The 25,928-nt window shown below is 58.8% G+C and overlaps 1 protein-coding gene across 9 annotated transcripts; it reads right to left on the reverse strand.

Moving 5' to 3' along the window:
• Window positions 1–943: 943 nt before the first annotated feature.
• RAPGEF3 (Rap guanine nucleotide exchange factor 3) lies at window positions 944–23,462 on the reverse strand. Of its 9 annotated transcripts, XM_045589005.1 has the most exons (30): window positions 22,887–23,430; window positions 22,217–22,429; window positions 15,560–15,613; window positions 15,348–15,454; window positions 15,019–15,140; window positions 14,732–14,900; window positions 14,038–14,122; window positions 13,642–13,702; window positions 13,462–13,538; window positions 13,120–13,266; window positions 12,495–12,607; window positions 12,131–12,219; window positions 11,743–11,821; window positions 11,399–11,549; window positions 11,241–11,312; window positions 10,800–10,810; window positions 10,468–10,507; window positions 9,730–9,894; window positions 8,732–8,813; window positions 8,320–8,466; window positions 6,151–6,248; window positions 5,588–5,713; window positions 5,314–5,495; window positions 5,053–5,143; window positions 4,883–4,933; window positions 4,146–4,233; window positions 3,618–3,682; window positions 3,075–3,129; window positions 2,911–2,982; window positions 944–1,371 (listed from the first exon to the last, which is right to left on the reverse strand). In XM_045589005.1, the coding sequence occupies exons 1-30, from the start codon at window positions 22,890–22,892 to the stop codon at window positions 1,253–1,255; spliced, it is 2,937 nt and encodes a 978-aa protein (XP_045444961.1). In that variant the 5' UTR covers window positions 22,893–23,430; the 3' UTR covers window positions 944–1,252. The 9 variants fall into 9 exon arrangements, with proteins under 9 accessions (XP_045444961.1, XP_045444959.1, XP_036312869.1 ...); XM_045589003.1 differs by lacking the exon at window positions 10,800–10,810 and having other exon boundaries at window positions 10,468–10,515; window positions 11,205–11,312; window positions 22,887–23,431; XM_036456976.2 differs by lacking the exon at window positions 10,800–10,810 and having other exon boundaries at window positions 10,468–10,508; window positions 11,210–11,312; window positions 22,887–23,429.
• Between the last annotated feature and the right edge of the window lie 2,466 nt (window positions 23,463–25,928).

The following is a 25,928-nucleotide window of genomic DNA, read 5'->3' on the forward strand; positions in this document are numbered from 1 at the left end:
GGCAGACGTACCTGCTGAGCAAATGCAGGGCCCACTTCCTCCACATGCCCTGGACCCTGCAGCTCAGTACCTCCCCCAGGGTCCTCCCTAAGCCAAGAGGCCCCTCGTGGGGCCAGTCAGTGCCCCTCCCCTGCCAGGCCCAGGGCCATGGGGAGCGGGGAGCGGGGAGCAGGGAGCAGTGGAAGGGGTCCTCTCAGCAGCTGGTTCCCAGGCTGAAGAGGGGACTTAACGCTGACAGAGCCGGCTGGGCCCATTCTTGCCACCGATGAGAAAGCCTGATTCCCGGAAGCCTGCTTGGCCTCAGCAAGGGATGGGCTCCCCTCGGAAGCCTCTGCCAAGCGGTGCACCAGGCCGAGGGACAGGAAGTGGGCGGAGAAGGCCGTGGAAGGAGGTAGTTGTAGCTGGGCTGTCGCTGTCCCCTCAGACCCCCGTGAGGAGCAGAGGGTTACTCGGGCCCGCCAGTGCCGAGCTCCAGGCTCCAGCAGGTTCTGTGCCCGGGGTGGCGGTGGTGGTGGTAGGGGTGGGGGGGAGGGGGTGTAGTATGGACAGCAGTGAGCCATCCGGGAGCCCTGCCTGGGTCCCAGAGACCACACACGGCCATGGAGCTGCTCCGTCTGCCTCTCTGGGGCCACTCCAGGGCACAGGGCCTCCTACTCAGCTCCTGGCCTTCCCTGCCACACCCACAGGGCAGGGCTCACACACACAGGCAGCTGTCAGCTCACAGAAACAATGAGGCTCCTCAGGGACCACCACTCCCACACAATCAGCCCTGACCACACCCGCTGTTTATCTCCTGTGCTCTGGAAAGAAAAGCAGGGCTGGCCCTGCCCTCCCACCCTCCCCACCACCGCCGGCCCAGCCCCTGCCACACACATGCCGCCCAAATGCAGACACTCCACGGGGGTCAGGAGACGGCTGGACAACAAAGCCACAAGGCACAGCGTCTGGAAAAAGCCTGGTGTGGAGAGCTCTCTATTGAACGCAGAGTCCCAGCGCCTGCTCTGCTCTCCCACCCACTCCGACCTCTCTGCCCCCCGTTCCTTGGTGTGGGCCTCCGCTCATTCCGCTCTGAGGTCCTCCTTGGCCGACAGTCATCACAGGGGACAGATGCCTCCACACTGCCCGGTCCAGGGCCTCACGTCCACTCCTCGGAGAGCCCTGCCCGGCTGCGGCCGGCCTGCGGGCCCCTGGGCCCAGGCGTGCCCTGGCTTTCCAGGCGGGAAGTGCCTGCTGCTCAGCCCCAGCCCCCTCTTCAAGGCTCCAGCTCCCGGGAGAGGCGGGACAGTTCCCGCTGGTTGTCGATGACCTTCAGCTGCTGGACATACGCCCAGGTGCTGGCTGGACTCCGGGTGCTCAGGGACTGCTCCGAGCCTGGCGGGATGGGGGAGGCGGTCAGGGAGGGCCTGGACACTGCGTTGTAGAGCCCACCTCTTCCACCTCCAAGGAGCAAATCAGCCTTATTGCCCTCCACCACCCGCCCGGCCACTTCCCACAATCCACTACCCGCCCGGCCACTTCCCACCCCCAGCCCTGAAGACTGCTCTCCCACCCCCCACTGATTTGGGGGCAGAAGGGCAGTCGGTTAAGACAGGAAGAACAGGTCCCCAAGATTACATATAGCACAGCATCTCTTCTACTAAGTTCAAAAACAATTAAAACTAAAGATTACTCTGCTGTCGTTATATATATATACTTATATGATATGAGGCATATATATGTATGTATGTATACGTATGTATCTGTGTGTGAATGATAAAGCTATTTTAAAGAACAAGAAAATGACCCGGCCAGGTAGCTCAGTTGGTCAGAGCACTGTGCTGACACACCAAGGTTGTGAGTTTCATCCTGGTCAGGGCACACATAGGAGTCAACCGATAAATGCTTCAATAAGTGGAATGACAAATCAATGTTTCTCTCTCTCTCTCAAGTCCATAAATATATATGTTTAAAAGTTTTATTAAAAAAGCAAAAACAGCTGAAACCGGTTTGGCTCAGTGGATAGAGCATCAGCCTGCAGACGGAAGGGTCCTGGGTTCGATTCTGGTCAAGGGCACGTACCTTGGTGGCGGGCACATCCCCAGTAGGGGGTGTGCAAGAGGCAGCTGATCAATGATTCTCTCTCATCGATGTTTCTAACTCTCTATCTCTCTCTATTCCTCTCTGTAAAAAAATCAATAAAATATATTTAAAAACAAAAACAGCCGGGACCGGTTTAGCTCAATGGATAGAGCGTCCGCTTGGGGACTGAAGGGACCCGGGTTCGATTCCGGTCAAGGGCATGTACCTTGGTTGCGGGCATATCCCCAGTGGGGGTGTGCAAGAGGCAACTGATCGATGGCTCTCTCTCATCGATGTTTCTCTCTCTCTCTCTCCCTTCCTCTCTGTACAAAATCAATAAAATATAAAAAAATAAAAAAAATAAAAACAAAAACAAAAAAAACAATGAGTGACTCAAAACTCAGGACAGCAGTTACCATGGGTGGGAGGCACGGGGCCGGGAGAGGGGAATACCACAGGGAGGTTTTATTGTCAGTGTGCTCTTGCTTGGCCTGGGTCGAGAAATGTTCATTCCGTTATCAGAAGAAACACATACATAAAATATAATAAAAGGCCGATGGTGACAGTGCGGAATGGAGTGTGAATTATGATTAATCCCATTCTGTGCAACTGAGAGGCGGTGTTTAAAACGCAGGTCTTCAGTAAGCCTGCCTGGGTGGCCACGCTCTCACTAACTAGTGTGGCCTCTGCACGTTATTCTAACATCAAGCCCGTTTGCGCAACTGTAAGTTGGGATAACATTCCACCTACTCCATAGAGGGGCTGTGACGCTATCAGCATGTATCCTAGATGTACCATGGATGCTAGTGCTTAAACACGCTAACGCATCAGCACCCACCCCGCCCCACTTACACGTGGAAAACCTCGCTGCCTGGCTGTCCTCATGGAGGTGGGAGACGCGGCTTCTGAGCGGTGAGAGCGGCACTGGGTGGGGGAGAGGTGGGAGTCAGAAAGACAGAGCCACACCGGGAAGGAGAGATTGGGGGGGCTCCTACCCGGGGGGCCGGCCCTCTCACCGTTGCTATGGCTGCGGCAGTGGTGCAGCATCCGCACGGCTCTGGCCATCATTCTCTGCAGACAAAGCAAGGACATGAGACCAGCCTGAGGGCAGAACCCCGGCCTGGCCCGTGGGGCAGCTGGGAACCCGAGCTCCCTGAGAGCAGGTGCACCTAGAGGCTAAGAGGCGATGAGGTAGGTGGGGGGAAGAGGGGGGGAGGCTGGGGGGAGATGCCCCCTTTGCCCCAGTACAGGCAGGGGCCCAGCAGGAACCAGGAAGTGGGAGAAGAACCGAGGTCAGGAAGCGCTCAGAGAGGAAGGGGACGGGAGGGGCTCTCGCTGAAGGGTGAGAGAGTTGAGGCTGCCACCCCAGCACCCCCAATAGAGCAGGCTCTCCAGTATACAATGGAGTTACGAAAGGGCTAACTTAAAGTCTTCACATCCATATTATTAATAACTGTAGACCATCTCCTAGCCACCCCTCCACCCTCCACTCTCTTCCAAGGTCATAGTCTATCCCCCAACCTACTCCGGTAGGAGGACACTACTCTCCTGGAACTCACCATCTTCTCAAAGTTGATGAGATTCTCCACCAGGGTGTGGTTTCCCTCGTGGATAAAGGTCATGTCTGCAAAGAAACTGGTTGTGCTCAAAGATGCCCAAACGCCTTCCCCTTCAGCAGCCCAAGAAAGGCGAAGGGCCGATGATGAGCCTCGGACCTGCCCCCCCTAGCCCTAACCCTAACCCTAACCCTAACCCTAATCCTCCCCCCTCCACCCGCCACCCCTCCATCCCCCCCCCCCCCCCCCCACACACACACTGCCCTCTTCCTCTGGCTCCCCCACAACTCCTGGAGTAATTTCCTTGTATCCCTTAGGCCTCATAGCAGAGGCCATCTGATGTCACCAGTATCTATTGGCATGTGCTGACTCTGCTGCTAGCCTGTGAACGCCTCGTTCATCTCTGTGCCCCTCAGGGCGCCAGCACATGGGAGTCGCTCAGTGAGGGTTGGGCGGACACACAGACATTCAGGCACAGGCATGTATTGTACAATAGGATGGAGGCTGGAAGGTAAGCTCTGGTCCCGTTACCTTTGAGAAGGAGGGGCATGAAGGGGATGACGGGAGGGGAGAGCTTGGTGAGGGCCAGGCGGTACACTCGGTGGTTCCATGAGGGGTCCTGGAAGGAAAGAAGTCACAGGGAGAAAGGGAAGGGCCCCCACACTGTAGCTCACCACATACTGTAACACAATCAAATGCCCCTCTTCCCCTCTCCCCTGATGCCCCCCCCCCCCCGCCATCTCCCTTCCGCCCCAAGAAGGGCCATATGCCCACCCCCTGGAGCCCAGCCTATGCTCAGCCCCCGGTCTCACCAGGGCAGGCTCTGTGGCAGGCGGGAAGGCCAGGTGTGCATGTGGCTTCCTGGCTTCCAATTAGCCCCCAAGGAAACTTCATCGCCATTAGTCATAGGGCCCTGAGTTTTCATGGATCTCTCTCCCCCCCCCACCCCCACCCCTCTCTGGCAGGTAAGTTCCTTTGACCCTCTTGAGCCCCACCAGGTGAATTTTTTTGCTCAGAGCTCCCAGAGCCGTACTGATAAGAACACTCAGAGCCAGTTTTCTCCTGAACACATCCTGGGGGACAGAATGCCCTGGGCACTCCCTCCATAACGCTCATTCTCCAGCCAGCTCCCTGAACTCACAGGCCAGGGAGAACCAGGTCCCGGCTCAGGGCTGGGAATCTTGGCAGTGACCAAGGACAAGTAGAAGTGCTGCTGGGAGGTCAGGGAGCAGGGTTTCTGGAGGGGCAGGCCGGGGCCCAGCACTCACCAGCAGCCTCTCGAGGGCCGAGTACAGCTTCCGGACCTTGTGGGGCAGCCGCTGCGAAGGAGAGGCGGCTGGAGGTGAGGCCGCTCCGGGTCCTGTCCCCAGAGGGAACCTGTTCCCGGGATGGGCGTGGGGTCCCACCTCAGGCCTGGGGTCAGGGGAGGGGCGCCTACCTCCCAGGTGTGGGCCAGGCGGCTGATGGCCGAGTTGCTGAGGCCAAACATGACGGCAAAGAAGGAGTTGAGGTTCTTCTGTTCCTTGAGGCTGTTGGCAGAAGAGCCAGAGGCCCTCAGGGGAAGCAGCCGTCCCCACAGAGCCCCCCACTTCAACACAACATCCAGATTTGGCCACACACTGACCAGGGACGGGGAGGTTTGAGAAAAGGTGGCCTAAGGACGCTGCCCCACACCCCATGGGGCCCCACAGGCACTCACTGGGCTGCCAACTTGATGAACTTCCTGAGCAGCTGGGCCCGCGGGCCAGGCACGGGGCAGAGGCACAGCTCCGTGGCCACCCAGTACTGCAGCTCGTTGAAGCGGCGCATGAAGCGCTCCAGGTTGGCGGTGGTGACGTCCCGCAGGTGCTGGGGGCCCAGCACGTAGTGGATCAGTTCTACCTGGGAGGGGAGGGGGCAGCACAGATCAGCACCTGCCTCTCAGGGTGCCCGCCACCTGCTGTCCTCCCCTCGGCCCTGCCCCCCGCAGTAACCTGGTGGATACTGTTGAAGAGGCTCCAGTCGTGGTCCGTCAGCTGGACGGCCAGGTCCTTGGCGCTCACCAGGTCCAGCCCCTCCGCGGAACCCACTGTGGGCCCCAGCTGCTCAGGGTGTGGGGTCTGCAGTGGGGAGAGTACTCAAGGGGGTGCTCGAGGAGTCCAGAGCAAAGGTATCAGTTGGGAGAAGAGTTTGGGGTAGACTCTGTGCCCATGAGCTGAGGAGTGTTGGGGCGGGGAGGGGTGCTGCAGGCAGTGAAGGGGCCCCTAAATGACAGGGCTCCCCAAGGCTCCCTGGTACCGAGACCCCTCCCTGTAGGGCTCCTATCCCCTGGGGAGCCCCTCTGGGGGCAGATCTTCCTCTTTCCCCTTGAGAGCTCCAAATCAGCGCTCCCCTTCCTCATCCTTTGGAATACCCCATCAACCGAGGCCCACTCCTTCCTCTCTCCACTTAAGGCCCAGCAGCAGCCAGACCAGGCCCCCCTCTCCTCAGTGCCCACATCCCTACCACCCCCAAAACACAGGTCTGCCCTGGGTCCTGGCGCCCTGCCTGACCCTACCAGCTCATGCACTTCCTGTGGGTTGACAACAAAGAGCCGCTCGTTGAGCCCCAGGGATGTGGCCACACCACGGGCATCTGGCTGCAGGCCAACGGCATCTGCAAAGAGAGCGGAGGATGCACTAGGTGGGGACAGGGCGTGAGGCCGGGGAGCAGCTGGAGGCAGGGTGGAGGCCCTGTTTGGGAGGTTGGGAGGTCCTTCTCTCAGGATCAGGGTTAGAGTCCTGGACAGGCGCTCTAGATGCACAGGTGGGGAATGAAGGGGGATGCTCAGTGAGACAGGAAGACCTTGGGCAAGGTGAGAAGCCCCTGAGCCTCAGTTTCCTCCTTTGTCAAATGGAGACAATAAGATTTGCCCTCACTATGCAGTCAAATAAAACAGTTTGTATAAATAGTGGCTATACACAAATGATACATGTAAAAGCTCTATGAAAATTGTGAAGTGGCCAAAACCGGTTTGGCTCAATGGATAGAGCATCGGTCTGTGGACTAAAGGGTCCCAGGTTCGATTCCGGTCAAGGGCATGTACATTGGTTGCAGGCACATCCCCGGTAGGGGGTGTGCAGGAGGCAGCTGATTGATGTTTCTAGCTCTCTATCCCTTTCCCTTCCTCTCTGTGAAAGATCAATAAAATATATATATATATTTTTAAATTGCGAAGTGCTTTTACATAAGTCTTGGTGTTGAGGTTCATCAGCGCTTGTGGACTGAGCCTGTGTTTTCAGTCATATCTGAGTCCTCAGTTCCTAGGTCGTAGCCCCAAAGTAAGGTCCACAAGGCCACCCACGCATCCAGGAAAAATATTAGCTCTTCTACTTACATTTAGTTTTCTCATCTGTTTTGTACCTCTATTTTGTGTACAGTTTAGTTACATAGCATTCGTGTAGGAATCCATGTATATGACATAAGAAAATATACACATAGCAGGGGGTTTGTAATAAAATACCGGTTACTGACAAGGGTGTTGACCAGAACACTCTAGAAATCTGTTCTCTACACAGCACCTGGCTCAGAGTGGGTATCAATAGATGCTGGCTTTGGGCAACCGCAACTCTCCAGGTGGCCACCAGAGGGCAATGCTTCCAGAGCACGTAGGCACAGGTGACTTCATCCTGTCTCCCCAGGTCCTGAAGGGAGAAGGTTTTGCTTTTCTGCCTCCACTCCTTGCCATTCTTCTCTGGATGCCCCTAATTCCAGCCTACCCTGGGCTCCCGCCGTCAGACCTGGGCAAGCATCCTTTACAGATAAAAAAGGCTTTTAATGTCCTTAAGTTCTCTGAAGGTAGGTCTTAAAAATCCACGCTGCCATGCTCTGAGCACTGACTTTGCTCCAGACACCATGCAAAATGCTTTACACACAGCATCTCACCTCATAGTCGAGGCAGACCTATGCAGAAGGTCCAACTACACCTTTGACAGACAAAGGAACAGGCTCAGCGTGGTTACACAGCCTGCCCAGGATTACACAGCTTACTAGCCGTGGCTCTCAGATTCCACAGGTCTGGGGGTCCAGTCTATGCTCTTCACCATCAAACTACTCTGTCTTCCCAACCATGCATATTGCTGGGCCACAGCTGATCCTCCAGTATGTTTGCTGACTGACTAAATGAATGAAGGCCAGCTAAATTCAAAGGCTAGCTACACTCGCCATGTGAGCTTGGGAAAAATCACTTAATCCCTTTGAGCTTCCGTTTCCTTGTCTGAGATAGGATAAAAGTACATAACACTGTCATTGGATTAAATGAATATATGAGCATAATACCAGTAGCAGCTAATACCTAAGGAGTGCTGTGTGCCAGACACTGTTTTAAACACTTCCAGAGACGAGCCATGTGGACCTCACCATCCCTCTAGGAAGCATGTCCTCTTGTCACCCCCATTTTACAGATGATGAGACAGAGCATGGGGAGTGGAAGCACCCTGTATGCCTGAGGCCATGCAGACAGGGAGCTAAAGAGCTGGGGTCAGATGCGGGCAGCAGGCTCCAGACCTCAAGCTGTTAAGCTCCGCATTTAAAGCACTTTAAAGAGACATCCCCAACCTCCCACAAATGCCAGGCATCATTAACAGTGATGGAGACAATGAAGATAGTGATTTTAATTGGGGGATCTGGGCATGGCTCCGAGGGCCCCTCCTCCCTTAGGGCCACCCTATGCAGACACACCACTCACCGCCTGCAGAGTTGACCTTCACCAGCACCTGCCCCTTGGTCCAGCCGTCCTCCTGGGCTAACGCTGCCATCACCTCTCTCACCGAAGCCGTCACAGGCAGCTGCAGGGTCAGCACCGAGTGGTCTGGCCGGCAGATGTCATAGGGGACTGGAGAGAAAGATCAGGCTGAGCTGTGGGAGGGGGCTGCTTGGTCTCCCCACCTCAGGAGAGAAAGGGCAGCAAACAGTGGGAGGGGCCCCAAAAAGGAAGCCTGGTGGGCTCACTGTGCAGAGCAGGGAGAGGCCCTGAGCCCAGGAGAGGGGGGAGCTGGACCTGAGGCCCCGAGGAGCACAGGGTGCCATCCTTGGCCTGCCACACCATTGTCAAGGTGACCGCAGCAGAGTGTGAGCTGTAGCCTGGCTGGTGCACCCACCTTTGTCTCCAACGCGGATGGCACAGGTGCTGCTGGGGAGGGGCTCGTCCAGGCTGGGGAGCCAAACAGACAAGTTCCGGGCCTGAGAGGGAGAGAGCGTAAGGCCGGGAGGACACCGAGGAGAGCACGCAGGGCCAGGGAGGGCCTTTGTCCCGGGAGCGCGGGCCCCACACAGCATGCACACCAACGGGCCCTGATTGTGCATGAAACTGAGCCAGCCGAGACCCAGGGACTGGGGCTCCAGGAAGAGAGACAGATGACGCTAAGAATGAGGGTGTGCCCTTCTACGTGTGTCACCCCCTCTGCCAAACAGGCCCAGAGCTGTTCTAGCCTGAACACACCTCAGCTGTCTTTCTCCTCCCTTTCCTCCTTCGGCGACCATTTGCTAGCTTCCTATTTGCTACGTGCCAGGCTATGGACATGCTTATTCTAAGTATCTAAATATTCAGAATCATCCTTTGACAAAAATATTATTACTCAAATTTTTAGATTAATTAGACTCAGAGAGGATAGGGAACATGCCCAAGGCAGCACAGCTGTTAAGCGGCCCAGCTGGAGTCCTCACCTGCTCCTCCCTCTCTCTGTGCTCTTATCTACCAGCTGTGTCAACTGTCCTGTCAAACCCACAAGCCTTCCTCCATGGGCCCTTCCCCCTCACACCGTACAGCTCTCAGCTCCAACAGTTACTTCTCAAGGACACTCCCTGACCATGACCCTGACCCTGAGCCAACCATTCCCTTCCCTGCTTTCAGAGACCCCTGTCTTAGCCCTTAGCATGCGATGGTGCCTCACTTGACCCTGAAGGCCAAGGCCGGCTCTCCCAGCCCAGGACTGCACCGTAGGCTCCTACCCAGCGCCTGGCACCTGAGGACCATTCTAGGCGGGTCCTGTGAGCCCAGCAGCCTAGTGGGATGTGATATTAACAGCCAACGAGCAACTAGACAAATGCAACAACTCCACGTGGCGATTCTGCATTGAAGAAAAATCACAGTAGACACCTTGCAGGCCAGTGGCCAGTGGAGGGCTGCTCTGGACAGAGAGATGGGAAGAGGCCTCTCTGGAAACCCAACGCTCTGGCTGAGAGCAGAGCGATAGGAAGGATCCAGGCAGTCAAAGAGCCAGAGAAAGAAAGTTCCAGGCCCTGAGGTGGGAACAAGCTTCACCTACAGAAGAGAGGGGACCCATGAGTGTCTTTAGCAGCCGGCCAGGGGGGAAGGGGGGCGTGGGGGGCATGGTGAGGTGGGAGAGGCATGGGGAGACCTGGGAGGCTTTTAGATTTATCTCCAATGCAGCACCCACCCACCCCACCCACCCCCCGCCACAGTCAGCCCCACCTACCTTTCCAGTCCCTTTCCCACCATTCCTCAACCCAATCTCAGCTCCAGTCCCTTTGCCCCCCTCCCCACAAGCCCCGACCCGGAGCAGCACTGGCCACCTCTGTCCCCAGGAGGGTCTGCCTTCCTCTGAGCTCCCACAACTGGCCACTGGAGCCGCTGGGCCTCAGAGGCTCGCCCGGTGGAACTGCCAGCTGGGTCTGAGGGTGGTGGTGGGTGGAGGGGTGACCTTAGCCCTCACTGTCCCCATAGGACCTGGGACATGAGGGGTGTCTGTGCATGGGAACCTTCCACACAGGACCCCTCCGATGGGGGATGAGGGAGGACCCTACGGTCACAGGGGGAGCAGAGGGAAGAAGCTGAGGCTGACAGAGGTGAGAGGAGCTGATTCGGAGCAGACACCTTTATCTGAGGAGATGCGCTCCCACCGCCATTTTCCAACCTGTGGAGCAAGGGAAGAGGGGGTGAGACTGGAGCCAGGCAGGAGCAGGGAGGCGCCCGGGGCCCTGGAGCCCGTCCGCCCTCACCCCGGGGTCACAGACGTGGTGAATGTCCCCCGAAAAGGGGTCCTGGATGCTGATCTCCCCAGGCCAAGGGGGCGGGGGGAAAGGAGTTAAGGGGGGGGATGGGCCCAGGTGCCGGGTGGTTCGGGTGAGCTGTCCCCATGGGAATGTCAGGGATGGGGAAGTTGGACTCTAGGAGATTCACTGGGTGGGGCTGGCAGGAACGGGCACCGATGGTGCCGGGTAATAAATAGGTGCCGGATGGAGGAAGTGAGAGCAGCAGGTGCACTCGGGATGGGAGTGACACGCCAATGGCTGAGGGATGTGTGAGAATGGCTGAGCATGTGACGGGAGGGTGAACAGCAAGGGACTGATGGGAAGGACTCATTGAAACAAGCCGGACTGGGCAGATGAGCAGGGACAGGCAACATTCCACGCACATGCACCAGGCACTGCTCGGAAGAAGCAGTCCTCCTTTCCCGTGTGATGAGGTAGGTGCTCCCCCACATTACAGACAAGAGCCCAAAGCCCTCAGGAGGGTGCAGGCAAGGGCTCAGGACAGCACAGTGGTGAGGGGTCCGGCCGAGGGGCTGCCCGTCGCGCATGCGCCAAGGTAACCGCGAGCCCAAGTTACCGGTGGTGGTGGTGCCGCCGCCTCTCCGGCCAGTGCTCCCGCCGCTCCGGCCCGTGCTCCCGCAGCAGGTGGCTCAGCCGGGCGTCCCTGCTCACCAGGTCTGAGAGTTTCTGGGAGGAGCCAAGATTCCCTGAGACGCTGTGGCCATGGCGCCCCGGGCAGCCCCGTCCAGCCGGCCTCGCCCCCGGGTGGGTACCTGGAGGAAGCTGCTGGCCACGGGGTCCGTGTGGAGCATGGGGCCGTACAGGGCCATCCACTGGCTGACCAGCCGCAGGATCTGCTGCCTCTTGTTGCAGATGTAGAGGCTGCGCTCCTGCTCGCTGCCTCCCGCGGGCTCCGCGTGGAAGGTGGGCGCCGGTCAAGGAAGCCGCGGCATCCAGCCGAGCCGCCCCCACCCTCAGGCAGGGGAAGGGCGGGATTCACAGGGCCTGCTGACAGGCCCGGCCCCTGAGGCTGGCACTTTGGCGGGTTCGGCACAGCCACGCTAGGAGCGATCCCTCCGCCCCCCTCCACACGCCCTCCCTGGGCCCGGAAGGATATTGGTGCAGGAGGGCCGCGCAGAGCTGGGCGCTGGGCATGAAGACTCTGTGGGTCAGGAGGAAGTCGCTGAGGAAGGTCTCTGCAGGGCAGGCAGGGAGGGGAGACAGGTGGGAGGTGGGGCTTCGGAGGTCAAGCCCGCTGAACACAGGTGCCCGCACAGCTGGGGCGCCACCCCCCAGGACTGCCACCGTCAAAGTACCAGCGATGCCCAGCCCCTGCGACTGCACTCCCTGCCCACGCCGAGAGCACAGGAATGAGGATTTACTGCCAACCAGGCCCCCTGGACCAACCCAGCACCCGATCAGGTCAGAGGCAGGCGCCCAGCCCTCTCCCAGGCCGTGCTGACCACCTGGCGAGTCAGAGGCAGGCAGGTGTCTCCGGTCCCTACCTGTGGGATCGTGAGCACTGGAATCAGGCCCCATGGCCTCCAAGAGCAGTTCTAGTATCTTCTCCGGGGTGCCCGACATCACCGTGTACCTGGCGGAAATGGCCAATCCATGCTCTGGTGCCACCACGCCCCCTCCCACAACCAGGACAGATGGCAGTCCTCAGCCCTATCACTCCTCCCTATTTGTCTGCCCTGCCCCGCCTTGGGTGGAGGGGTGGCTGGCTATTCAGGGGTACAGCTGAGGCCCAGGATGTCTCTCCACCCAGGGGGCCAGGTGCAGGGCTGTGACACGGAGGGAGGAAGGGGGTACAGCCTGGGGAAAGGCAGGAGGGGAAGTGGCGAGGAAGCCTGGCGGGCGTGTTACCGGTTCCTGCCTGGGGTCGGGGGGCAAGAAGAGCTGGTGCCCTGAGAGGTTCTCTCCAGCACCAGCACCACTTTGCCGTGCTCTTCCAGCCTCATGGTCTTCGCCTCCACGTCCTGGAGAACAAACCACCGCCGGCGCTCAGCACACACCACGCCCCTCCCCCAATTCGGGCACCGCTCCCCACACCTCCCTCCTTCCAGACCCTCAGCCCTCCTCCCACTCTGCTCAACACCCCCACATGGATCTGCCCCTCATCCCACCCCTGCTTATCCCACAGCCCGAGCCCCTCCTCTGCTCCACCCCTCCCCGCCCTCCCTCCATGGGTCCCACCCTCCATCACTGTCCCCTCGCACCCTAGTCCCCCACCCTTCAGCAGCTCCTCTGCCCCCATGCTCTCCCGCACAGACAGAGTGGAGTTCACCGGCTCACGGAACTTCATCAGCATGCTGTGACTTCCTCACCTCACCCCCCAGCTGGGCTCCCCCTCCAGCCATCGTCTCTGATCTTCTCCATCTCCTGGCTCCCTGCCTCCCACAGGCTCTCTCTCTGGTCTCTCCCCTGCCCCACACTTCTCCAGAGAACTTTCCTTGCTACCTGCCCCCGCCGGTACCCTCCAGCAAGGCACCTTGATGATACGGTTGAAGTCCTGCTTGTCCACTCGGAGAAAATGACAGTTGTCTTCTCGCAAGATGATGGTGGCCGCCCGGGGCGCGTCGTTCACCAGAGCCAGCTGTCCGAAGTCATCTCCCTCGTGCAGGGTGGTCACCAGCCCCTGGAGGCAGGCCTCGGTCACAGCCCGCCCGCCTGGCCCCAGCCCCAGCCCCCGGGACACAGACCCACAGCGGGAAGAAGCACCGAGGCAGGGGGAGACCTGGGCATCGGCGCCTTGGGTCCAGCAGAGGCACTGCCCGTGGGGGCACGGCCAGGAGCAGTTACCACCAGGGGGCTTGGCCAAGGGCACACTCACCTTGCCATGGGTCACCACATTGACGGACCCCTTCCAGATGATGTACCATGAGGTGCCTTTGTCCCCCTGGCTGAACACTGAGAGGACACACAGGTCAGACCCGCCCCAGCACCCACCACCTCTCTGGGGCCCCCAGCCACGTCCAGGCCCCGGTGCCCAGCTTCCTGCCAACCGACTTACACACGGTCCCCGCCTTGCTGTGGGGCTCAAAGAGCAGAACGGCTGCTAATTCCCGCTTCACCTGTGGGGCAGGGAGAGGGTGGTCGGTGGGCAAGTCCAGGGGGGAGGGCCAGGTTAGGGGTGAGGAGGGAAGGCCCAAAGACATGGGTGCCTGGGGGCAGAGATGTGGCTGGGCCAGGTGGACTGGGATTGGGGGTCGGGGAGGGGGGGGGAGGACTAAGAGAGGCAGAAGGATTTTCAGACAAGAGTACTGGGAACAGGAAATCAGATGGAAATTTCCAGGCCATGAGCAGAAGGGGAGGGACTTGCTTCTGGGCCAGCAGCTGGCGCCTCCTGGGGTGGTCACAGGAGAGGAGGCTCCTGGGGCGGGGTGGGGCGGGGCGGGGCGGGACTGACCGAGTTGGAGAGGTGGGCTACAGCCTTGATGTGCAGCAGCTCCTCAAAGATGAGCTCCACCTCCTCGTCCGTGCGCTGCCCGGGGCTGCAGGCCAGGGAGGACCAGAGAGCAAAGGATGAACTCCCACCGTGGCCAGGGCTGGGACCACTCACCCACAAAGCCCAGGCCTGAGGCCAGCCGGGTTTGGATTGTTATCGCCAGGGGCCAGCCATTCCCCAGTTCCCTGTGTGCCAGACACGGGGCTAAGTGCTTCACACGCATCATTTCAGTTGCCCTCACCACAACCCGTGCCATGGGCATTCTTCTTCTCCTCTGACAGAAGAGGAAGCTGGCACGGAAAGGCCCGAGGCCACCCAGCTCGCAGCCGGCAGAACCAGAATTTGAACCCAGACCTGCCTGAGGACTCGTGAGCCCACCTGCTCTCGGCCACCGCTGCCACTCAGAGCGGGCAGGGTCTTCAGAGGCCTTGTACCCCACACCCTCGGTTCCAGAGGAAGAAACGGAAGGAGGGCCCAGATCACCCAGCCAGTCTGGCAGAATGCAGGCCAGAGCTCAGGCCTCTGGTCCAACCGGGGTCCTTTCCCTCAGCGAGAAGCCAGGGAGCCCCCCGGAGACGAAACGGAGACACTGTGGAGTCTGGGAGTGGTGTGGGGCCCGGGGTCTCGGGGTGCAGGGTGCAGAGTGCCAACTCACGGCTTTCGGAGTGCCACAGTGAGCAGGGCATCCGGCCCCCGCTGGGAGAGCAGGGCCATGGCCTCAACCAACTCCTCCTCCAGCTCATGGACTCCCGAGGGCTCCGGCTCCGGGCCCGGGAAACGGTAGAACTGGGTGTCTCGGTCCTGGAAGGTCCAGTCGTGTTTCACTGGGGTGGAGAGGAAACCGAGGCTGAGTGGGTCTGAGGCCCTACGACAATGCTCATCCCTCCTCACCCCAGATGCCTGCTCCCCAGGCCTGCCCCTCCCGCCCTGGGCCCAGCTCACCATGGCAGAGGGCACCTTCATCCAGCAGGACTTGACAGATCCCCACGGCTTGGCTCCGTGAATGTACCCCAAGCCCCAGGGCCAAGATGCCATCCACTAGCTCCCGGCCTGAGCAGCATTGCCTGCAAGAGTTAAGGGGACAGGGGAAAGGACGAGAGTCACATGGCAGGAGGGGAGAAGGGAGAGGGAGCAACTCTCCACCCAAAAGGCACCTTCCTAGGCCCAGCCCCAGTCCTGCTAGCAGCAGGGCCAGGCCCAGGAGCCTGGAATAGAATGAAAAGAAAAGAGCAGAGGGGTTGGGCCAGGAGGCAGGCAAGGCCTCCACTCACCGATAGAGCCTCAGGTGGTACTTTCTGTCTCGGATGAGGTTCTGGCAGGTGGCCAGGAGATGTCGATGCAGCTGCTTCCCAGCCCTGAGCACCCGCTCTGTGGAAGCCTTGGGGGAGGGGAGTGGGCAGCACAGCTGGCTCAGGCCCTGACCACTGGCCATGCTACCCCTCCCCACCCACCCCCCTGCCCAGCTCCGCCCTCGGGCTTGTACCTGCTCCAGGCTCACACTGAAGTCCAGGGACTCCTCGCTGTTGGTGAGCGGCGTCTGAGGGCAAGGGAAAGGGTCCGCATGTTAGTGCCAGGCCTTCCTTCCTTCAAATCCAGCTCCTGCGCCCCACCCCTCCCCCATCCCTGCACCCCCAACTCCGAACACATCCATTCAGCTCCTCATTCAGCAAATACAGCAGTCTCCCTCCTATCTGTGGTTTTGCTTTCCAGGATTTCAGTCACTCACACTCAACTGTGGTCCGAATGGAAAATCCCAGAAATAAATAACTCATAAGTGTTCGATTGTGTGCCATTCCGAGCAGGGTGACCAAATCTTGTGTTGTCCCCCAAGGACATGAATCATCCTTTGTCCAGCATATCCTCACTGTATACACTACCCACCCGTTAGTCACTTAGGACGTCTGGGTTATCACATCCATTGTTGTGGTAACCCTTGGCCCTGGCCGGGTACCTCAGTTGGCTGGAGCATCATCTGGTGCACCAAAAGGTTGCAGGTTTGACTCCCTGTCATGGCATATTCCTAGGTTTCAGGTTCGATCCCTAGTCAGGGTGCATAGGGGAGGCAACTGATTGATGTTTCTCTTTCTCTCTCTCTCTCTCTCTCCCCATTTCCTCTCTCTAAAATCAGTAACATATCCTGCAGTGATGATTTTTTTTTTAAAAAGTAAGCCATATTTTACTTACTACTGGGCCCAAAGTGCACCAGTAGTGGAGTTAGAGATTCGGATATGCCAAAGACAGGTAGTAAAGTGCTTCCTTTAAGTGCAAAGGTATGTGTGTACAGGAAAAACAGTAAGTATAGGATGCAGTCCTGTCCCTGGTTTCAGGTATGTGCTGGGGTCCTGGAACACAGCCGCTGGATGAGAGGCGACAACTGTAAACAAATACTCACTGATCACACGGTGCGTCCGGCATCGCCTCTTCCCCACCCTGCTAACCCGTCCCCAGACACCCAAGCACTTCACCCCGCAGATGAGCACCCCGAGAGCCCAGTTCTGCTTACTCCCAGGTACCTGCCCCTGGAAGCCCACGGGGACGTGAGATAAGAAGGCTCCGAGGCCAGGGGGTGCGTGGCTCGGGAAGCCTGGGACACTTGTTCCTCGGCTGGCATCACAAGGCCTGATCCCAGAGCCAAGGTCTGTCCCCAGCCACAGGTCCGTGGGCAAACCTGCCCCGGGTGGGCTTCAGACTCCTGGCTCCAAATCCCTGCTCCCCCACTTGTCAGCAGTGTGACTGAGTACAGCACTGCCTGGTATGGAGTTGTATGTACGTGTCAGCTATTATTACTCATCTGTGAAGCAAAGGGCGGCTGCTTGCCGGAGCTCCTGACCTCTCCGAGATGCTCTGCGAGTCCAGAACCCTGTGGCATGAGGAGGGCTGGCTCTGGGAGACGGGGTTAGGCAGAAACATCGGTTAACAGGTTTCCAGCCTTTTGTATCAATGGAGCCACCCAGCCTCTGTGCTCCAGGTGTTGGCCATGAAAACCTCTCCCGACCCTTTTCTCTGCCACCTGAGAGGTGGAGTTTGTGGCCATCCCTGGCCAGGATGCCCTCCCTGTACAAGCCCTCCCTGAGGCAGAGCACTTTACAAAGCATGGTCACCCCTGTGACTCCCTCTGATCCCGTATTTAAGAGGATCAGACGAGAGCGAGGCGGGGCAGGTGTGCTAATCTGCCTTCTTTGACTTACAAGGAAACAAAACTCTTGAGGTGAAGTGCTCAGGTAACTCAGTCATCCGTACTTGAGACAGCCAGACAGCCACGAACAAACTCGAGTTCAGACCAGAAGTGCTCACATTCTTGGTCTCGCTCCACCCACCACACCTTCCCCTTCCTCTCCCTTCCCCCTTCTCACCAGCGCTCGCTCTCTCTCTCTCTCTCTCTCTCTCTCTCTCTCTCTCCCCCATCTCACTCAGGTCCCTGAAAACGACCTGGCTAGGGGGCTGGGGTACAACCAGGCCTGGGGCCAGAGCCCCGTCCCCTGGTCCTGGCATCTTCCACTGTATGCCAGGCAGAGGCCTGAGGTCTGGCATGTGTAAATGCTTGGCCCAGGGCTGAGCGGAAGTCACTAGGTGTCCCAAGGGTATCCCTGCCCGGGTCATGGGGCCCAGCCTGGTGCCAGACACAGAGCTTAGAGACTTAGCAACAGGAAATGAGGAGGAGGAGAAGAAGGAGGAGGAGGAGGAGGAGGAGGAGGAGGAGGAGGAGGAGGAGGAGCGGCAGCCAGGGAAAGAGGAAGGGCCGGAATGCTACCCAGCCAGGCCACAGTGTTGGAACAAACAGTGCCGAGAGCTAATGACTTGTTGTTGTTCATGTCAAAATGCCCAGGTGGCCCCAGTCCCTGCCCCAACTCCCTTTGGTGCCCACAACCCAGACTCCAGCACAGGCTCTTTCCTGGTATTATTTTGACCCCAGAGGGCACTTCAGGAGGGGAGGTGCCGGGTCATGTGGCCAGGCTGGTCACCATCCAGATCCCAGATCCACAGGCCTTGCCTCAGCCACTTCCTGTCCTGCCCCCAGGGGATGAGCACAAGGGTCAGAGGCTCTGGCTCATCGGAGCTGAGGAGGGACCCAGAGGCAGCCCTCTCACTTTGCCAAGGAAAGCAGGTGCCCAGAGAGAGGAGTAGCTCACACGCTGCTTAGAGATGGAAGAGCCTCCTGAATAACTGCTGCCAGCGCCGACCCTGAACAGAGGTGTTTGTTTCCTGTGTCACGCTAGAGAGGAGGAGGAGGCGCGGAGGTTGCATAACATACCCTGAGAGTAGGTAAAATAAGCATCAGGATTCACACTGTGCCCGTCTGATTCCAAAGCCCATGCTCCTAGCCACTATGCCCTGCCATCTCCATGGCAACTACCCCAGATTCCCCCGCTGTGCCATAGAAGTGGAAATAGCAGAGATATTCTACCCTCAGGAATGTTCGTTCCATGGACAAGTAAGCCTGGAGAACACCGGGTAAAACAAATTTGATGGGTTTGCTATCACAGTCCCGCTGGGCCCAAGATGTTGGGGTGTGGGTGCTCTTCGGGGGCAGGGGTCAAGTGTGTGGGTTCTGGAGCTGGTTCTCCCATTACCAGCTGGCTGTGTGACCCAGGGCTGCTTATTAGCCTCTCTGTGCTTCCGTTTCCTCTCCTGCACCTGGGGTTGGTGATAAATATACTGTCTTCCCCCCTCCCTCCCCTCCCCCCAAAAAAACACACACACCTATCCCATAGTTATTATAAGGATCAACTGAGAATAATAGGAAGCACTTGTAGCAGGGCTTGTAGTAACTGCTTAGTAAGTGCTAAGTGACTTGATTAATCTTTATTTCATGTTGGGCACTGGACACTGTAAGAAATGTACCTCGCCAAAACCGGTTTGGCTCAGTGGATAGAGCGTCGGCCTGCGGACTGGAAGATTCCGGGTTCAATTCCGGTCAAGGGTATGTACCTTGGTTGCGGGCACATCCCCAGTAGGGGGTGTGCAGGAGGCAGCTGATCGATGATTCTCTCTCATCGATGTTTCTAACTCTCTATCCCTCTCTCTCTTCCTCTCTGTGAAAAATCAATAAAATAAAAAATAAAAATAAAAAAGGAATGTACCTCGTTGACCCTATCCCTGACCCGATGACCCTGAGCGACAGCTTAGGGCTTCTCTGTGGGAAAGAAGTGGCTGACATGGGTGGAGGTGAAGGTCCTCGCCCGCCTCCTCGCATGCCTTCACAGGAACTACTCGGGGAGGAAGAGGAGTTGCCTGCTAGCTCCCATGGCACCGGCACCTGACCTGCCCCGCCCTCCCCCCCTGTCACTGAGTGTCAGAACCCCACAGGCGGGCAGACAGATGCCCGGGGACCTGTCAGACCAGTTCCATTAGCCCATGGCTAGGGTCTCAGGGATATTCACGGTGGGACAGGGAGAGGATGCACTGGGGTGGGGCAGTATTTTGGAGTGTCTGTGTGACCACCCACAGCAAGAGAAAATACACCATGAAGCTGGACTCTGGAGCCACCTTACCCAGGACCAAAGGCCAGCTTTGTCCCTGAGCAGCTGTGTAACCCTGGACCTGTCACTCAGCCTCTCTGTGCCTCTGTTTGCTCATCTCTAAAATGAAATGATGACATGAGCACCTATCCCACAGGCTATTGTGCGAGTATTCGATATGATGAAAGCCTTACAGAACTGTCTGAAACATAAGTCCTAGATAACTACCAGCTACTACCATTATTTGGACAGGTTGGACGAAAGCATGTTTTCTGAGTTAACACCATCCCCAAAACAATCACTCAGAGAGAAGCACCCCAGGCTTCTGTGAGCTCATGGGACGCACTAAGGGTCATCCAGATCTTGTCGCTGCCTCTAGACAGACTGACCCCTCTGCTGGGTCCCAGACACCAGACAATCTCTCCGCTTCATGTTTTCCAAAGGAGGGGTTCTTCCATTCCATTCCAGTATCGCCTTGATCAGGGCTGGTGAGTCCTTTCTCTATCTGTCCTCCGGCCCTCTGACCTGCTTTTATTTTTCTCTTGTCTCAGTCCAGTAGGGACAGAGAGTGCTCTTCAGCCTACAGGAAGTCGATGGGCTTCCCCTTGCTTTTCTAAGAGGTAAGCAGGGGCTGCGTAACTGCCGGCACTGTCCTCCTGGGACTCTGGCCTCTGCTCCCTCACAACCTCCACCCTTCACCCTGGGTGTGCACATTCCCTGCCTGGCGCTGGTCGCTCTCACGTGAGCCCTTCGTGGGCCAAAGGCATCATCCAGAGGTTCCAGGTGCAGCTTTATAGGTACCCAGAGTCACAATGGGCTGAAACGACCCCAATCCATTGCCCAGAGCAGGTCATCAGGAGAGGGTGTGGCAGCCCTAAAACCTAAGTTCCCTCTAACCAACAATCCCCACTTGCCCACCCCTTCCCCCGCAGGGGAGGGGCCTTGCTTCTGTGCCTTTGACCCTGTTTACACTCCAACAGCCCTCACCCCCACCCTCGTGGCCTCCCCAAGCACACCAGGGGCTGGAGGGGTCAGGAGACAGCCTGGCGGCCTCATCTACCCACTCCCAGACTTTGGGTCCCAAGGGGATCCTCCAGTGACCTCATTGTCCTAGCACCTGACCTTCCCCCCACTCTCCACCTTGCCTCTACAAGCTGGGAAAAGGACAGGAAATGCACGAGTAATTATAGCCTGAGAGGGAAAGAGGGAGGGAGTGTTCCAGCCCACTGGCTCCAAGCAGTAGCTACTGCCAGGGACCCGGAAGGGGGGCGGGGGCAGCTAAGCCCAGAAGTGACTGGCTCCCTTGCCTCCCCCAGAGCCCCATCTTGAGCAGGACCAAGGCCAGGGGAGGGCCCTTATCAGAAAAACCCTGGGAGGCAGGGTTTGGGGGACTGCCACCCAGATTCTCCTCTCGATTCTGATCGCCAGGATGACCCCCACCCCCATGTTGGACGACCCCCTCAGTTTTCTCAATTCAGCCTCATGTTTTGGTAAATATAAATGGCAGTTGAGAGAGGTAGGAGGGAGCAGGCAGAAGGTGGCGGTCATTCTATTCCCGGGACTTGCCCATAAGAGATGAGCTATCGCGGTGGGAGAGAAAGGGCTGGTCCTGGGGGAGGGAGGAGCCACCTTATCCAGGACCAAAGGCCTATCCACTGAGGGTACCCCCATCCTGTCGCTTCGCTCAGTGGATAGAGAGTTGGTCTGTGGACTGAAAGGTCCCAGGTTCGATTCTGGTTAAGGGCATGTACATTGGTTGCGGGCACATCTCTGGTAGGAGGTGTGCAGGAGGCAGCTGGTCGATATTTCTCTCTCATCAATGTTTCTAGCTATCTATCCCTCTTCCTTCCTCTCTGTGAAAAATCAATAAAATACATTAAAAAAAAAAGAGAGAGAGATGAGCTCTCCCAAGTCTGCCACCTGCTCCTGTTTCCCTCCACGCCTTTACCAAAGACAGATGGGCACACAAGACACACACTGAATCTCAGGTGAAGTCACTTTATTAAGTCTGGGAGATTGAGGAGAGCTTCTCTGACAATTTGGATCCTGCACCCCACCACACCATCACCCCCTCCTGCTCCCTCCTTCACTTTTGCAGCTCCGAAGCTGTTATCTAATGACAGTTCCCCTCCAGTCACCTCAGAGTCCCTAACCTTTTCAGAATCCTTCCTTGAGCTCCCCAATGCCAGATACCTCGCAATGTTTGCATGACCAACTCACCCCCAAAAAAACCAAAAAAACCCCACAGAATTGGTGCAGTTCAGTGGCTCACTAACCGGGAATGTTACCACGGTGATAGGTGGAGAATAGTAACCACATTTACCTCAGCCCTGACTTGACCCGGCCTCCACCCCCTACAGGGAGGACACAGAAGCACCTAACCCTAGGCCTGCAGAGGTTATGCACAAATGACAAACCCCTCGCCTCTTCCCCATGCCTAAAAGGGGGTACTTGGGCACCACACACACACACATACATGCACACACACACACACATGCACACACACACACAGTGCAGCTGTGTGAGCGAGCCGCCCACACATACCCATACCAGAGCTAAGCTGCCTGACCAGCTGTCTGTCCGGCAGTACCCCCCACACTCCCAGAGCAAGCTAGGCCGCCACCAGCATGCCTGTGCTCCCCATCCAGACGTTGCAGCCCCCGGATTCACCCGGCACTCACCCAGCGGAGCCCCTGGATGCGGCTGGGGCGCTGGTGCTCCAGGAGCAGCTGGTAGGAGCAGCTTCGGGGCAGGTGCATCCTCCTCAGCACCATGTTGAGCAGCGTCCCCTCGGGCACCACGTCCGGCAAGCTCCCCACCTGTGGTGCTCCCAGAGCGGGGCTGTCCTCCACGATCAGGCCCACCTGCCAGCGGCTCTCACCGGGCCAGCCCACCTGTGAGGAGGGGAGGAAGGCGGACAGCCATGGGGCCGGGGCAGCTGGACCGGGACACAACTCCCCCGGCGGCAGCACCGCTTCCTCAGAGGCCTCGGGACTGGGCAGGCGGAGGTGCTGCAGCCCTGCCAGGAGCTGGGGGAGGGACAGGAAGACCTTCGCTGGGTCTTGTCGCTCCGGCGCACTTAGGGGTCTCCTGCTGGCGGGAGGCAGAGCCTTCCTTCCCGGCCTTCTTTGGACTCCTGCCCCACCCCGCTCCCCGAGTCCCTCAGGGACCTCCACCACCTCCCGGTGAGGCTGTGGGCTCACTGGATCCCCCAGAAACGTAGCTTCAGCTCAAACCCTTCTTCTCCCCTCCTACCTCCCCCAGGACAGCCCTTTCTCTCCCACCCAAACTCCCCCTTGGTGTCGCTTCCTCTTCGGCTGATCTTCGCCCCTGGCCCCCCACCGTACCCACCTTCATGATCCTTCTCGAGATCCTCCAGCCCTGCAGGCTCTAGCAAAAGGCTGGGGGTCCCCAGCGAGCCCCGGTCGGCTGCGATCGGGGGATCCTGGAGGGCTGCGGGCTCTGAGTCCTGGACGCAGTGACCAGGGCCAGTTCTTAGCTGGACCCACCGGCGGCGCAGCCAGAGGCCGGCCGGGAGGAGGGCCTCCTCCTGGGTGGGTAGAGGGCTGGGGGCCTGCGGGGGGCCTCCCCCCGCAGCGACAAGGAGCCCGAGCCTCCACCTCCGTCCCAGACCGAAGAGCCAGCTGGCACGGGGCACTGAAGCGAGGCTGCCGCTGGCACTGGTCCGGGCGGGAGCTGTCACACCCCCTGTGCTGCCCGCCCCCTTCCCCTCCCGGACGAGCCGAGGGGGCAGGGAGGAGGCTCCGGCCTCGCGGCCCGGAGGGAGGGAGGGCATGGGACTGAGGGGCGGACACGGGCAGGGGTGGAGACCCGACTCTGGGGCGTGCAGAGCGGGCGGGAGCCCGAGCCCTGAGACACCCGGGAGGCGGGAGCGCCCCGGGGTGTGCGGGGGGTGTGCCGGGGCCACCAGGCCCAGGTGACCGGCTAGGGGCGGTGAGTGGCAGCAGCACCGGCCGCCACGTGGCCCGGAGGACAAATGCAAACAAGGAAACCGGGGGAGTGGGGGGAGGGGCGGGGCGGGAGGTGAGTCATGGTGGCCCCACCCGGGAGGGAAATCCGGGCTGAGGCCGCTTCCCGGCTGGGGCGTTCTGCCTCCTGCTCGGGTTCAGGGTCTCAGACAGCCCGGGGGAGGGAGGGGGCTGCTTTCCAGCGGGGAACCCACCGCCTGGCCTCCTCCCGCTGCGCTCCCAGATGCACGCCCCATGCCCCCCTCTCCGCCCTTAGTGCGCATCCCGGCGCGGATGGGGAAGCTGGGGCTGCAGAGGGAGGACGGTGCTTCCCGAAGGATGAAGCTGTGGCTGAGCTTCCACAAAAAAAGAGGGGTTTCGGAGGAGGAGGATGTCCTCCACCTCGCGCTCCCAGCTGGCGGGCGGTGCAGCCCAGCCCCCGGACTGCAGTGCAGAGTCCCGTGCAGGCTCGCCCCCTCCTCGGGCCTCAGTTTCCACTCCCGAGCAGGGGGCCCAGCGCCCCCTCTCAGCCCCCCTCCCGCTCCGGACAGGACGGGGCAGGGACGGCGTTTCCCGCGGCGCCCAGTGATTGCTAGTTCGTGAGGGTTTTAGGACAAGGCGCGCGCCCCGCCCCCGGCTTTCTAGGACTCGCTCCCTTTCGGGCCCCATCGCGGTCCCTTTTCCTCCGCGGCGGAGCCTGCTGGCCTGGGGGAAACCTTCTCTAACAACCCATCCCCTCGCGCTGGGACGCCGAGTCCCCGTCTTCCACCGATGGTTGTGTTCTTGGAGCTGGGGTGGGGCTGCCAAGTTTTCATGGTGATGACTGTGCGCGAGAAAATCTTCCCAGGAGCGCATCAACATGCAAGTTCCACAGCCCTCCCCGCCCCCTATTCAGATTCAGTCCTACTGGTAGGAAATGGGAAGTTTGTATTCTGAATGGACACCCTCAGGGTCTCTGCTCTGTCCACACTTTGAGAAATGCACCTCCAGGGAAGGAGGGGGACCTGCAGAAGATCTGGACCCCAAGCCACCGACCCCAAGCCCTGGGAGTCTGGCGGAAGGGAGAACAGCTGGAATACTGGCAGGAAGGGGTAACAGGCTGGGGTCACGGGGGTGCCTGGGGAAGAGGGTTCAGGGGGAGTCAGGTGTGGGGGCATGTTGAATCTCAGGTGGCTGTGCCCAGTGACCTGGTCTAGAGGCTCCGGCAGGGGAGTTTCCAGAGACTGTCAATGGGGTCCAAATACTATTCCTACTGCCCTACCTTGGGCTGGTGGGATCTGTGGGCCCCAGTAGCCTGTGCGTGCCTAGCATGGGGCCAAGTGCTTCACACGTATATAACCTCGGCCATTACCCTGTGAACTACCACTTTGCAGATGGCGAACTGAGGCTCAAAAGCATTAAGTCACTTTTCCAGGCCACACAGCTAGTAAATGATGGAGCCGGGGCTTGAACCCAGGCTGCTGGGCTTCACGGAAGCCCCATGCTATGCTGTGTGGTGTCTATGTTACATCCATCCTTCTCATCTGGACTGGATGTCTAAGGAAGCTGAACAGCACACATGGAGGAGTGGGGTGCAAGGGTTTAAAGAAAGTCATTCAAATCGGTGAAGATGAAAGTGTCCCAAACCCTCTTTCCTCCATCTGTGTTCTCGATCAGCATACCCTTTCCTTGCCTTTCTGTTTTTGCGTCTCTTTATCATCCCCCTCCCCTCCCTGAGAAGATGGCCTGGTGATTACCTGTTCACTGGGAGCCAAGGTTGACCATCAAGGTTGGACCTTCCACTTATTTCATTGCTCCTACCTAGCAGATGATGGGCAGGTGTCTATGGCTCAGAGTTCCTGGGTGGGGGCTGGCCAGCAGAAGGACTGCTCAGCAGAGATTGGACTGAGGCTGAGGCCTGGAGGGGCAGGGAACTAGGGTAGTGTGTCTGAGGAAGACATCCCAAGCCAGAGGGTGAGTCATCTTGGGGACACATGCCAGGCCCTGCCCAGACTGGACAGATACATAATAATAATATTGATAATAATTAACATGCACAGGCCCTGTACTTGGTACCTTATATACATTCACTGATTTAATCATCACAACAACCCTGAGATAGGTATTATTATTACCTCACTTTACGGGTGAGGAAGCTGAGACACCAAAAGGTCAAATGCCAGGCCCAGGGTGCCATGACTAGGAGGATGTGGAGCAGTGAGGGAGTCTCCTCAGCAGTTGAGCCCGTGTGCATTACCACGCACAATCCTGCCTCGGCCTGACTGTCCCCGCCAAGGGGGAAAGCCACATCCAGAGTCACGGCCCCGGGCCTGGGTGCTCACCGGGAACAGGCCGATGATGGAGGCTGAAGAGCAGGGCCCCTTGACTCAGTCTACCCTTTGGCCCCATTCTTTTCAGGCGGGTGGCAGGGGACCACAGAGGCTCC

Source organism: Pipistrellus kuhlii, unplaced genomic scaffold (assembly GCF_014108245.1).
Source record: "Pipistrellus kuhlii isolate mPipKuh1 unplaced genomic scaffold, mPipKuh1.p scaffold_m20_p_3, whole genome shotgun sequence".
Lineage (NCBI taxonomy): Eukaryota > Metazoa > Chordata > Mammalia > Chiroptera > Vespertilionidae > Pipistrellus > Pipistrellus kuhlii.

What these genes read in the sequence shown, in the direction of transcription:
- RAPGEF3 (XM_045589003.1), bottom strand. An exon ending in TAGCCCACCTCTCCAACTCG is followed by an intron (nt 13,703 to 14,037) that starts GTCAGTCCCGCC and finishes CCTGCCCCACAG; the next exon opens with GTGAAGCGGGAATTAGCAGC. An exon ending in GCCTGGCCCACACCTGGGAG is followed by an intron (nt 4,934 to 5,052) that starts GTAGGCGCCCCT and finishes TCTCCTTCGCAG; the next exon opens with CGGCTGCCCCACAAGGTCCG.